Below are 14749 nucleotides of genomic sequence, written 5' to 3'. Positions count from 1 at the left end.
GAAATAATCTTAATCATTATAACTGTATAGTGCTTTAAAAAATGCCTTTCAGGCAAATTTCTTTTTTAGGAATAGGTATAAGTTGAGTGAAACTTGTGGGTTATAAGAATCAGTAGCTAACCATAAATTGCGACCTTACCTTTTCATTTTGCTATTTCCATTTTCTCTCCCCTCTCAGTACATTATTAATAGATAAGCCCTATTAAGGTAATATTGCCAGGTTGTTTACTAGTGTTTAAAATTTAAGCCTGAAATACAGTTAGGGAGAATAAGTAGATATGAAAGCAATTCACAATTAAAATTTTGAAAATTAAAAAATATCCTCTGTTAGCTGAAAATGTTGAACTTGATCAACATATGGTACCAGCTAGCCTCATCCCCACCCGTTCTTTTGTTATCTTGTTATTGTTATAAGGCTTAATGACAGTTGTAAGCCATAGTTCTGGATATGGGGGTTAGTCCACCCTGGGGAGAAGAGGAGGAAACAGCAGTGTGGATTATGGAAATATGGATTGATCTAAAAGGAGACCCCTTGTAAAAGAATGGGGCTCAAAGGAAAGCTAGGAAAAACTGAAGAAAAGATGATGGAATATGATGTGAAAATGACCATTTGAAATCTTTCCTTTCATTCCCAGCTGCTGTGTTTTGGAGAAACGGAATGCATTTGTATGTTAAGGGAGATGCCAGATGAATAGTATTATTTATTAGATATATTTTCATTTTGAGTGAGATAAATTATGTGCATTTTAATAGACTTTGCATATGTTAGACTTTTTAAATCTTAAAGACATAATGTTAGGTATGATATTTCATAGAAATATTTCAAGTAGTGTACAATGTTTGATTAATGTTTGGCCTTTAAATAGACCTAATTTCAAAAATTAACTTCATGGTTGTTATATATTAAGTATTTTAACTAAATGTGATGGTGAATATTATATTTAAAATATGAATTTTTTTTGTTACTTTTATAACTTAGCTATTCAAATATATAGTTACATGTTTATTCATATGTGTTTTTCTAGACAAGTGATAACATTGCGGCTTGTCTTGGTAAGCTAGTACTAAGAGATGACATACATCTTTATCCTTAGCCTCTTTGATCAGAAGCGACAACAATGCAGTCTAGTGGTCATTTTTGCGAATGCAGACACAGGGTCCGTGTGGTTTTAACTAGTTTGTGATGTGTTTGTATACAGTGAAAGAAAGACTGTTGCCTGATTCTGAAGCTTGGGAAAAGTTAGATTGGCAAAGAGTTAGCTTAAAAGCATAGAAATAAGGCGTTTGGGAGGAGGTTTTGAGGGAGGATGTTTCTAGTTTTGGACGTGCCAGGTAAGCTGGTAGGGATGTCTCCTAAGTAGTAGGACGCCTCTGGCTGGACGCCGCTGGCTGGGGTTCAGGAGAGGAGTACGATGTGGCTTCACACAGCTGTTGAGTAGCTGAACTGGGTTCTGACCCTCACCTTCTGGCTGGAGAATCCAGGCTTTACTCATGCTGTGTAGCAGTGAGACTAGATTCCCCATGGCGAGGTGAGGGCTGCAGATGGAACCCTGGGAACACCAATGGAGAAGGCACCATGAAATAGCCTGGGGGGCAAGGAGGAGAGCTGGATGAAGTGGGCACAGACGTCTGGGGAGGGTGCTCGGGAGCAGAAGCCTTGGCTTCCTCGGTCAAGGGGTCAGCCTTTGATCCCACATGCCTCATCCCTGGTAGGCGTGGAATAAACACGTGTTAAATGAATAAAGTGTTACACATTGCAGAAGTCAAACATGATAAAGACTGGAAAAACGGCTATTAAACGTAAAAACTAGCAATCACTGATGACTCTAAGGTGAGAAGACTCACCAGCAAGCAGTGATAGACTTACATCGTTCTTGCAGGAAAATCTTCAGTGAGAGGAAGAACTATTTTAGTCTACTTTTTAGCTGACCAAAGGTTGCCTCTACTTTATAGAATTGACCTTAGTCTGCTTTTACAAGTAAGTCACTCCTGGTTTTTATATATACTCCTTATATTCCATATATTCCAATACAGTAATATATTGTAAAGAATAAATAGAAGGTATTAGATCATTTATTCAAGAGAACTACCAATCCTTAACTGAGAAAATTTATCAAATAACTCGCTCTGTGTGTGTGTGTGTGTGTGTGTAGTTTCTGGTTTATTGAGTAAAATAAAGAGACTCTTTATTGTAAAGACAAGAGACTCAGCACATTGTGTGTTCTCTTTAAGGTCATTTATGCCGAAGTGGACTAGACTAGGAATGATCAAAACTCATTGCTATTTGGTGAGGCTTGTTTGGTGGCTTTCTCTGTGTGAAAAGAACCAGTGTTCACAGTTGAATTTCTCATAGAAAGAGTTCTGCATTACAAGAACTAAGACCAAGATTGGCACCTTTTCTTAAAAACCTCAGCAAGAGGCCAAAGATTACATCAGCAGGGAGTGTGAACTAAATTTTTATTCCAAGAGGTAGATATTCTATAATGGGTGGAGTAGAATAAGTTTGCAAAATAATAGCTCACAATATTTCTATTTAGAATCTCAAGAAGCAAATCATGCAAAAAACAAAAAGACCACTTGTGACTTCAAATTTAATTGTAATTTGACATATTAAAAATTATGGGCATGTACGTTTTTTATAAAGGAAAAATCTTGTATAGATTAAGATGACTTAAAAATACAAAAAAAGAAACAGAGTTCCTAGATTCTTGATTTTTAGTCCTGCTTGCTAGCTATATTTGAATAAGGTTTTACATTAATCACTAAGTACTTAGTTCCTGCTTTAAATTGAAGGGGTAAAAATGTCTCGCAGACTTCATGAATAGAATGACTAACGGCATCAGTGACCCGGGGTGTTTACCATCTGAGCTGCAGTTTTCCGTGTCCTCACTTGCCGCCACGTAGAGGCAGCTTTGGCCTGATCTGCAGGTTCCTACTCTTGAGCCTAAGATAATTATCAGTGCATGCTCTCTCCACCCTCAGCCCCTCTGTTGCTATTAACCTTGTTTAACCTCATCCTGCCTGTGTTACTTGAGCATTATCTACTTGTTCTGGTATGATCCTTGTTCTGATAAGTGACAGATGATTTTGTTTCAGTTTTTAAATAATAGGCTTCAGGGCTTCCCTGGTGGCGCAGTGGTTGAGAGTCCTGCCGATGCAGGGGACACGGGTTCGTGCCCAGGTCCGGGAGGATCCCACATGCCGCGGAGCGGCTGGGCCCGTGAGCCATGGCCGCTGAGCCTGCGCGTCCGGAGCCTGTGCTCTGCAACAGTGAGAGGCCTGTGTACCGCAAAAAATATATATAATAATAATAATAATAGGCTTCAAATTTAATTCCTTGGTCTTTTGTTCCTCTGTGAGAAAGAATCTACTTAAGTTCTTATAAGTCTTACTTGAAGGAAATCAGATGTATGTTTTACTGTAAATCTAATATTTTCAGTGGTAATAAATACGCATAGACATAAGTAGCGTTGCTTTTTTGCCTCAGGACTTAATTTCAAGGGCATAGAACAACCCAGAGCAGGTAAGACTCACATTTGTGATGACATATTATCCCATCTCTTCTCCCACGATTTCCTCACATCTCGGCCCCCTTTATTTTTCCATACACCAAGCTGAACTTTGGTTCGGAGGTATTAATTGTATACCCTTAATTCTTGATATGTATGGACAATATCTACCATATAGAGACCAAGCAGGCATCAGATTCAGGCATCTGCTGATTATATATTGGACCCTACATGAAAACAAAGTGAAAAAAAGGCATGGCATGGGGAATAATGGTTAGAAGCTTCAGCCTGTGAGTTCAAATCCCAACTCTAACATTTGTTAGCTGTGTGACTTTGGGCAAGTTACTTAGTCTCTTTCACCTCTTTTTTTCCCTCCACATAGAAAAGGGAATAAAACATGGGTTGTTGTAAGGGTTAAATGAGATAAACATGTAAGTGCTTAGGTCAGAACCTGGCACAGAGTAAGCAATTATTTTATCATATCTTTATTTGGGAAGATAATCAGAAAGAAAGCATGCAGACTCTTAAATCACATTTCCTTGAACTGTCTACTGAGGTGGGTTGATTCTGCTGGTGCTAAAACAGTGTCATTTCATATGAAGTCAACAGTTTTTTTGTTTGTTTGTTTGTTTTTGAGAGCATGAGTGATGTTCCAGGCACTGGTTAGGCATTAGGAGAACTCCAGAGTTGAATAAGCCATCAAAGATTTTGGAGACTCGTTTGTTCTGATTGATCATGTCAGTTATAACAACTAGGACTTTCTGGGTCACTACTGACTTCATTGATCTCTGGTTACTGACTGATGACATACTGTGATTATAATACCAGAAGTGGTTGAGTACTCTATAACGTATATCTTGATACAAATCACTAGAAAAATAAAGACAGGATTATGAGAAAATACAGTGATTTCATAATTTGGGAACATTATTATAAAGTTGCTTGTTGAGGCGACTATAAAAATATGAAGAATAATAGTAACTGTCCATAACAGCAGACAATAAAAGAGTCCTATCTCTTATCGCTTCCGTATCTTTTAATCGGTGCCATTCCCTTTCTTTGTCACTGTCTAGGCCAGATTCTCTCTCTGGAGCACCAGACGTTTTATCCAGCTACCTCCTGGGCGTCTCCATTTTTACTCTTGTTTATATCTCAGTTTTGTACCTTCTCTGCATTCCTGCTGCACTGTCTCACTTCAGGTCACCACTCCTCACCTCAACGATTGCAAAAGCCTTCTATCTGATTTTCCAGCCTTCAGTCTTGTCCTTTTAAAACCCATTCTACAAACTGTAGTCAGAGTGATCTTTCTAAAATTCAAGTCCAGTCATGTCCCTCCCTTGCTTTAAACCTTTCAAAGCTTCCCTGTTTCTCTTAGGTTGGGTGACCATGATTTATTGTCCAAACTGAGATACTTACTTATTACTTTTTCACTGATAGTTTGTATGTGGTGCAATGCAGATCTCAAGTGTACAGTGAAATGAGTTTTGACAGATACCTATGCCTGTGTAACCCACATTCCTTTAAAGATACAGACTATCTCTGTCACTCCAGAAAGTTCCCTCTTGCTGCTTCCTGGTTACTTCCTGTGCCTGCTAACCCACTCCCACAGCCCCAGGGTACCACTGTTCTGATTTCTGTTATGATAAATTGTAACTTGGACACTTTTGAGAGTAAAAGGGGTTGCTGCTGATAACTGCACTGAGAAGATGCATGTAAAGGGTTCTGGGCAAACCAGGAGGGGTGGTTTCCCTACTCTTTGCATCAAGTCAGAACTTCTTAATTGGCCTAAAGCCCTTTTGATAGAATCAGTCCCCTGCTTATTTCTCAAGCCACATTCTCTTATCATCCGCCTAGACTTTGTACGTGTTCTTTCTCGTCTCCAGACCTTTCTGGACCTTTCTGCAATATTCTTTCCTGTGATGGGAAAACCACCCTTAACTCCTCTCTGCCTCCCTCCTGTTGTACAATAGTCGGGCCAACTTCTTGTTCTCTCTGTATTTCTCTGTTTAGCAATAGATGAGATTTCTTCCCTTGGGACTTCCACCACACTCCTCCAGAAGCACCCCTGCTGAATTTGGTGTACATGTCTGATTTCTAGACTCCCTGGTGTTTTTCACTTTTACAAGCCACGCTTTTATTACATTACATTGTGATTGTCTTTGATTGCTATTCGCACATTAAATATTTGCTAAATGAATATACATAAATTTACATAAGCATATTAATTATTCATATAAATAAGTTCATGTTGAGTTTGTAAATATGAGTTAGTACTGATTAGACTTTATACCTAAGTAAATAATCTTCATAGAACAGTCTGTATTTTATAATTGTGTAATTATAATTTAGTTCTTCCAGACAAAGCCTCCAAATGGGTAAATAGTCAGTTATGATTTTTCCGAACTTTAAAAAGACACCGTGATTCTCATTTCTACTAGGTGATCTTATAGACTCCAGGGACCTTCAAGGTATAGAGAAATAATTAGTATGTGTACTGTTGCACCCAGAATACAATAGTCATCTAAAGTGTAGGGGCCCTGATTTATGCTCTAAAACTAAAGTTTCTGTTGTTTCTTAAAGCATCAGACAAACAAGATTCCCATCTGGTTTATCGCAGGATTCACTATCTAGGGAAAGTCAAGCAGTGCAGGCATAGTTCTGAACTGGGTTCAAGGCAGGATCAAAAAAAAAAAAAAAAAGGGTATTTGTAGTTTACTTCTCTGGGACATATCATACCTCGTTTGTCATCCATAACAGCAAAATACATTCTTTAATGTGTGATTTACCCAATGAATGGAGAATGTTTACATGAATACAGTGACAGAAAGATTGCACATGGTCTAGGTCTGAAGAATATGAGAAATAATATGAATCAAGGGTCTGGCAGTCCACAGGACTGGGGAAAACATAAAATCCAGACTGGAGAAAATGTAAAATCCAGGTAAAGGTTAACAAAGAACAAAGAATGACTCAAAATTAAAGAAAACGGAAAACATAATTCAGTAATCAAGGGCAGTGCTACAAAGAGGATATGTTTTCTAAGGGCATCTCTATCAGTGTCTTCGCCAGGACAGTTGCAGGGAAGCCCCCTTTGAGTTGAAGGGAGCAGGAAGTCCCTCCGTTCCTTGCGCTGGCCAGTGCCTTGTGCAGAGTTGGTAATTAATCCTTATTAAGTGCATTGATAAATAAGTACATGAAAAAAGAATTTTATTAGTAAACCCTCCCTTAAATGAAAAATGTCTGTTGGCATGACTCTTTGAAGATATTTTTAATTCAAAGAAGTAGCCAGGGTGGTAGCCCAAAGTAAGCTCCTGTACATACTGAAAACATCAGATATGCACAGTGTATGATTTTGCAGCATTAACCGAGTTTGCCTCTATTGTGTTTGATTAAACAGAAATAGTTGAATATATTCAAATCTATATCTGTATCCATAGGCACCTATATTAATTAAATGTGTTAACCATCTTCCAGGGAGGCAGATAAATTATTCAGTATAATACTTCGTATTTTGTATCTCAGTATGTTAATGTTTTGGCATAGGTCATTGGACACAGGACCTTAAATGTTGTAGTTATTTAGTAAATATGTGTTGAATAAGTATCTTCTTCATTTGAATTCATATGACACTTGAGTTTTTAAAATAAGTAACTAATTAATAAAAGAGTTAACAGTTGTCAGTGGGGTTATGTACCTGACACTGTCTAATCATTTTACATGGATTTTTAACTTAATCCTCATATAAATCCCAAGTAAATCCTCACTTAATCCTATGAGATAGATGATAATTTTGGCACATTTTCTAGAGGTGGTGACCGGGGCGCTTAGCCGGGGGCTGGCACAGCCAGGTCTGAGTGTCACCTCCTGGCTCCAGAGCACCGTGCACTGACCACTGGGCTTTGCTGCCTCGTGGGTGTGTGCCTGCACACTGGTGCCTGTGCCTATTTCTGGGATCTCATCGTAGCTCTGAAAATTAGTAATCAGGTTTCCTTTACTCTCCACAGCATCTAGCTGTGGGTTGGGGTCATGGTAGTGGATCAGTTGACTGGCGTCAAACTTGTTTCTCTCTAAAAATTGAGGCTTTTTTCTACTTATCTTAATTCTACTTATCTTGATTTAATGGCAGTTTGATATTCATTTTTAAGTAGCTTAGTGTCTATAATGCAAATAAATATTACAGGCAATGCTCTGTTTTATTATATAGGTGTTTCCTTTGATCTAGAAAATGTTACTAGTTAAAATAGGGGTGAGTGAGGCAAAGAATAAGTATATTAGTCTGAAAGGAATGGGAGGTTACATGGTTATTAGGGAAAAAGAAAGGGAGTCTTCCTAGGTGGCTTTTTCTTAGAGTTGGATAATTGTTATTCAAAGCACTGTTTAAAAGTTAGTGTTAACGTAGGCATAAAAATTTGAAGGTGGTTGGAATAGAATTTTTGACAAAAAACCTTTGGAAGCCCATTTGCTTATATATATATACTTTCATGTCTTTTGAATTCTTCTCTTTATCTTAAATTAATGAGGGAAATGTATTATTCCTTTTATTTGCCAAGTAAACCACCTATCTAATCGTTAAGTACAGTATACGTATTTTTGGTAACATCATGCTGTACTGCTTTGAATCCAGGCTTTTTCATTGGCATTAGATTAAGCTAATACTGAGTACAGAGCTCTCATCACCTGACTGATACACATAGAACCAAAATCCTCAAAATGCGTATTTCTGCAATACAGTTCTTTTTACAGTCAAATGTATTTGCTTCGTGGCAGTTATTTAAATCTTTCAACAATAAAAATTCATTCATAATTTTTGTTTTTTGGTGGTATGTGGGCCTCTCACTGTTGTGGCCTCTCCCGTTGTGGAGCACAGGCTCCGGACGCGCAGGCTCAGCGGCCGTGGCTCACAGGCCCAGCCGCTCCGCAGCATGTGGGATCTTCCTGGACTGGGGCACGAACCCGCGTCCCCTGCATCGGCAGGCGGACTCTCAACCACTGCGCCACCAGGAAAGCCCCGTTCTTAATTTGTGATAGTGAAAAATAACTTGATCAGAGTTAACAATCTAAACGCTGTTAGTGTCAGAATTCACAGACTTGGTGTTTTCCTTAAATTAAGGAAGAAGGATGAAAGAGAAATTCACTTCTAATTGAAATAGTACATAAAAGGAAAACCAAGAGAAAAATCCTGCAGCGGTCTCAATTATTCTGATAGTTATTCCTTGGCTGTAAGTTTAAAATAGAGTCTCCAAGCTTAAAAAACTTGAGAAAGTAAAACGATGTTTAAAGAGGCTGTATGTGTAATTTAGGGTATAACTGTAGTTCTGCCTTTTAATAAAATGCATCCCAATAGTGTAGCTGTGTTTCCTTGGAAACTTAGAGCATCTCGCAGTACCCCTGTGGGTGTGCCGCGGTGCCTTGAGCAGCTCGGGTGCAGTCTGGGAATCCCCGTGGTGCGCTGTGCGACCTGCTTGTCGCTAAGTGGCTCAGTGAACATTTCTTTTGAGAAAAAAAAAGTTAATTTTTCCCCCATGTAAAGCACAAATAGATTGAGTGAATACATGGTATTAATGAATTCTCATTTGTTTTGGGAGATAATATTCAAAATTAAGTAACCATCTTTTTAGGAATCCGTGGCCATTGTGAAAAATTAGATTAAAATTGATAAGTAAAGCCCCCTTTCTACAAAAGGATTCTGAAAGTGTTATTCAAATGAATAAATTTATGCATATTTGAAAACTGTCCTTATGTAATATCGTGTATATTTTTCCTGAGAACTTTGGTAGAACTGTAATTCTTATCTAATTAAAATTGCTGTGAGGAGTCTTAAGAAAGAAAAGATGATGCTTCACTCAAGCTTCTTTGTAATGAATTACAGGTGTTGTGGCCAGTGGAAAATGGATGGGTTTGAATTCTGACTTCTCTAAGTAGTCTAAGGCTAAGCTAAGCATGGGTAGCCTTTGCCCTGCCCGTGGTTAGTCTAGGAGTGGCCGCCACCTTCTGGCTGATCAGCGGCCACGGGAAAGTCAGCCGGTGGACCTGCTGGGAAAGGTTTCCCCGCCGATAGAAAGAGCCTCCCAGGAAGCTTTCGCTGGATACAGCGGTATCTTCATGTGGTCAGCTGAACTCCGGCAGCTCGTTTTGTGACCACGAGTAGATGTGCCTGAGGACAAAGCCACAAACTCCGGACAGCAGAGCAGAAGGATGGAGGACTCCTGAGTCCTTGAGGAGGGTGCTGAATCAGTCCCCGAAAAAGTCCACCGTGTCACTTCTGGCAGTGAGAGGGTAACTACTGCTTGTGTACAGTAGGCGCCCTTATCTTATTCCTTAGTTATAGGTGCCAGTCAAACCAAGTTAATCACTCAAGACCCTTACTGTAGGCAATCGAGTGTGTTGTGAAAAACCCTCCCAAGTGATTATCTTATACCGTCTTATCTTCCGTCTAATTCTTTCTGCCCTCCCATTGAGAACCCCTGGAGAAGGACGGTTATGAAGTTGAACAAACAGAATTTGAGGAATGATTGATTGCATATGGGGGTCAGGGAAAGGGAGAGGTCTAGGCAACTACCATGTGCTTGTTTGGGTAACGGGGTGGGCAGTGCTGCCGTTCTGGGTGATAAGGAGTATAAAACTGAAAGAGTGACTTCAGTTTTGTTCATTCTGCATTGGAGGTGTCTGGGGAATGTTCAGAGATTGATACTAGAAAGTAGTTAGAAGTATAATCCTGGAGTTCACAGAAGTATCTGAACTATAGGACTAAGAAATTTGGTAGTTGTAGTTGAATCCGTGGGTGTAGCTGAGATTGCCTAGGCAGGTATAATTTACTGAGTGTGGCGGAGAGGACTGGTTGGAACCTCAGCATTTCAGTGGAGGGCAGGGGAAGGAGCCATTGAGGACAAGGAAAACAAGTACTGATCCCAACGATGGTGCATCTCCTTGCCTCTTAGATTTTTTTCAGAGAAATTCTAAGACCTTTGTAGTTACTGAACTCTAATCAGGAGGTAAACTTTACATATTTCAGCTTTTTTTTTTTTAAAGTAGATTCTTAAATGCTCCTTTCCTCTTTTATTTGATCAATTTATAATGCTCAATGGTAACCTCATGGATAGTCAATATACCACTCTTAACATGAGCAGTTTCTTCTCTCTTACACGATCAATTTGATCATAATGCTTATTAATACAGATACAGGATATAGTACCAAAAAACCACAGTGTATAAATTTGCATTAATCCTTGTTTTCAGTCATTTATATATTTCCCAGTCAGTTTATTTATATAGTAGTAGACTTGTTTCTAGGGCATATGCAGATATATGTGTTATTGCCTCTTGTATTTTGCTATTCATAATTTTATATTCTATTAATATATCATTCTTTTAGTTATTTCTGTTTTTAACATTTGACGTTAGTCAATGTGTTCTTTCTATGAAAAAAAAAATCTTTTAGAGAATTAAGAGGATTTTGAGAACCCAGATAATTTTTCTTGCCTGAGGAAGTTAGGTATTTCATAAAAACAAAATCCGGTAGGAATAGAGAAACATAACTTTTGAAGAGTATTGTCTTAAACCTTTCACATAATCTACGGATGCCAATCCAGAAATGTGTGTGTGTATGTGTCATATCAAGAACACAGTGTGGTGGAAATACCAGAGTTTATGAGCACTTCTAATCAATATAAAAGTACAGTTTTCAATTAACATCATTGTTAAAAGGATCCAAAAAACTATTTGCATGTATTTTATTCCTCCCTCCAACTCTCTTCCCTCCCTCCCTCTCTCTCTCTCTCTCCCTCTCATCTCTCTCTCTCTCTCTCTCTCTCTCTCTCTCTTTCTCTCTTTTCTTTTTCAACCTCAGTTTGAATAGCACCTGTAATTAAGGAAGAAAACCGAGCCCTGGGAGCTAGGTAGGACTTGCAGCCATTGATCTGTGTAAGCCCAGCTTATACTGTCAGGGGAGGAACAGTCAACTGCTGAGCTGCTTTGTCACTGACATAAGCTGAGAGAGGATTTTTTTGTCTATACTGTTTATACACTAGTCTATAGACCTGCTGGCTGGTTGAATTTTAAAGAGTGCGGAGGTTTAAAGACTTGTCCCCTGAGGGATGCTTCTGCCAGTTGGGGAGCGAGCCGTGGCTGTTTTGCAGAAGTGTGTGCATGTGTGTTGCTTCTGGAAGGAAGGAGGGGGAGGGTGTGAACGATTGAGCAACTAACTGGGAAACATTCTTCTTTATTTGAGTCTTAAAATCAATGTGAAATATATTATTAATTCGGGTATATTTGGAAGCAGACAATGGATTTTGAATATCTATCTTTATTGTTACAGAAATGATATGAACAGCTTTGCAGGGGGAGTATCTGAATAGCGTTCATGTGTGTTGTAAATATGGGAAATGGCTTCACTTTTTGCAGCACAAGATAAGGATTAGCAATGGTCAGATGAATTGTCCTCTTTTGTAATGTCCTGTTTTCAGTTTAAGTAATTTGAATTATTTCAAGGTTAGCAGCTCTTTTAGTTCCATTTATTGATAATAAAACATTGTCAGTAGTAAAACAGTTGGCTTTTTCTAAATACGGGGTCTGCGCTCGTACTTACAAATGTATGTTCATAAGCAAACCTGGGTGCCCTGCCCTAAAGATAGAAGACAGCTTTTTTACATATGCTTTTCTTTCAGCTTCAGGGACTTAAGGCTCTTGAAGCTTTCTTCGGTTTTGGCATTGGAATTTTACAATGGTTTATTTTTACTTGATACTTTACACCAGTTTACATTTTAAAAGAAATTCTGCTTAAACACTCAATCCTATGACTGTGTATAGGGCTTAATATTCATACACTGATGATTTCTCTGAATGTAAGTTTTATTGGTAGAGAAGTAGTGATAGGGCATTTTTTGCTGGGGAGTGGCTACTGCATGAAGATATTTGCTCTTTACTCTTTTAATATGAAGCCTCTTCATCAATCTCTGCTTTCTCTTGTAAAATCGCCTGGCTTTAAACTTGTGTGATGATGTCTTCAATTCTGACTCTATGACAGGAGTTAATTTTAAGTTGTTTTTCATATTTAACAAAATAGATCTTTTTCTATTTTTTTGCCAAATATCTGACAATTATCTGCATTTTGTTATACTTGTTAATGTATATGATTTCTAAAAGCTTTTAAAATTATTTTATAATAACTATAAAATCACTGCAGATTTCAAGTCAGTAAGATTATTTTCTATGCTTAATTAAAACATTGATTTTCATATTAGGAAATTCTTAAATAAAAGTGCACAGAGTAGAAGCTATGTAGTTTTACATTAAAGGCTTATTTTTAGATACACATTTCTTTAAGAGTGTTATTTGGGATTAAACTTAGTGATACTGATGTTGAATTTACCAAGAGTTCAACATATAAATGTGTTTCTTTAGCTATAGAAAATCCTTTTATTTGAACCATTTTACTCTGGGGCACGTAGAGTTGTTATACCTCTCAGTAATTCATTGCTGCCAACTTCATTCCCTTTTCTCTGCCTGCATTTTAATTGAAACAACATTTATATTTCTGAGCCAGGATCTGTCAGAAGTCCCTGTGGCTACTCTGTGGTACAAGCAGCAGCAGACGCAGCTTACCCATATGGTGCGGTGCTTCTTGTAAAATCCATATGGCCTTGTTGAAGGGAGTCCCAGCGGGGATGTGAGGGGTGTTAATACCCTTCAGGCCAGGCCTTTCCCTCCTGGGGCTTCCGTGGCATTGTCAGTGCAATCTGCCAAAGCACACACTTAATTCCTTTTTAATAATCAATTATTTTAGTCCAGGAACCTCTGTTATTTTTCTTAAGAAAAAGACAAACTTTTTTTTCCTAAAAAATATCTCCAAAAAAGTTTTAACTGCATCTTTAAAAATATTCTAAAGCTTTTTTTTTTTTTTTTTTTGCATTTGCAGGAAGTACTACAGACTGTGCCAAAGTTCTGTTTCCCCTTTGACGTTGAAAGGTACAGTATAAGTCATCATTTAAAATAACCTTAGCCTAATCTCAGTGAGCACTTTAAAATTATTACATGTGTTTTCTTTATAAAATGAAATGTATTTTCCCCCCATTGCCTCTAACAAAAAAGACTAGAGGTTCAAAATTAAATAATATTTGAAATGGAGAAGCCTTCTAAATCATTATATCTTCTGTTTATTCCACTGTGGCCAGTTAGGATTAGTCTTAAGGTTCCATTTCTTCCTTTTGTTCTTCAGGTACTTGTTGTAAGCACTAGGAGAAAAAAACATTAATATGTCCTTTATCAGAGCCTTAGAATTGTGTCTTTTAAAATTAGATGTATATATCCTGGTTTCTATCTCACTTCACCCTGATTGAAAAGACCATCTGTGTGATATTGTAAAACTCATGGCTGGTTGTCTCCCAAGAATAGCTTTATAGAAATCGTGCAATATTATGGAAGGCTGCAGAGAAACCCTCTTACCTAGCAGTTTTGAAAATCTCATTATGTTTGTATTTTACTGAACAAATGCTGAATGAATAGGGTATTACCTGTGTGTAACTGGAATGTCACAGAATATATAGCCCTTTGAGCATAATAACAGATCATTTATTGTTTTTCGTGTGATTTTCATACCCTATTATCAGTGTTCTTTAAGGGTATGCTGTGAGGTGGTATTAAAAGAAAATTTATTTTAGGAAAATATTTTACTAAAAGTAAAGATTAGTAAAAATCTAAAATTTTACAGTGTTAAAAAAGCCTTTCGAACGATGGGCTAATTGATAGTAATAAGTACTGCTGGTGAATGATGCCCCTTGTTTTACCTCTTTTCTGGGGAATCACTTGTGCCTGCTAAAGTTGCAATTTCCAAATTGATAGCAAAGATGAAATAAAGGAAGAAAAGCTATGGAAGTAAATTGTGAACATTGGGCACTAGAGGGCACAGGAGACACTAGAGGTTGTTTGTGAAGTTCGTAAAAGTTAAAAAAAACAAAAACAAACCTGTCCCCATAAAACAGTGTTTGTTAAATATTCAGCATTTGAACTGCAGTATTTCCTGACAATTGAAAATGATTTGTAGTATTGGTGCAGTAGGAGTAAGTAGCTTGTTTCCTCATACATAATTCCTGTGGCTATTTCAAAGCCAAAGTTTAGGTGTCCTGGAAACTTTATTTTGGGACAAGGAAGCAGATGTTCAGTTATCGTTGTCTGATGGCAAAGTTATGGCCAGTAGCAGGAAATATATTTGTATATTTTAAATAATAGTAAAGGTTCAGCGTAAT

General features: G+C 37.8%; 1 protein-coding gene across 1 annotated transcript in view; it reads left to right on the top strand.

Annotated features, from left to right (window-relative positions):
- DENND1B (DENN domain containing 1B) overlaps window positions 1–14749 on the top strand; it is a 247938-nt gene that overhangs the window by 80928 nt on the left and 152261 nt on the right. The window contains exon 4 of the mRNA XM_065878083.1: window positions 13423–13472. Within this exon, the coding sequence (XP_065734155.1) occupies window positions 13423–13472 (50 nt within the window). The remainder of the gene's footprint in view (window positions 1–13422; window positions 13473–14749) is intronic.

The sequence above is a fragment of the Phocoena phocoena genome, chromosome 1 (assembly GCF_963924675.1).
Source record: "Phocoena phocoena chromosome 1, mPhoPho1.1, whole genome shotgun sequence".
Lineage (NCBI taxonomy): Eukaryota > Metazoa > Chordata > Mammalia > Artiodactyla > Phocoenidae > Phocoena > Phocoena phocoena.
This window is presented reverse-complemented; position numbering and strand designations above follow the sequence as displayed.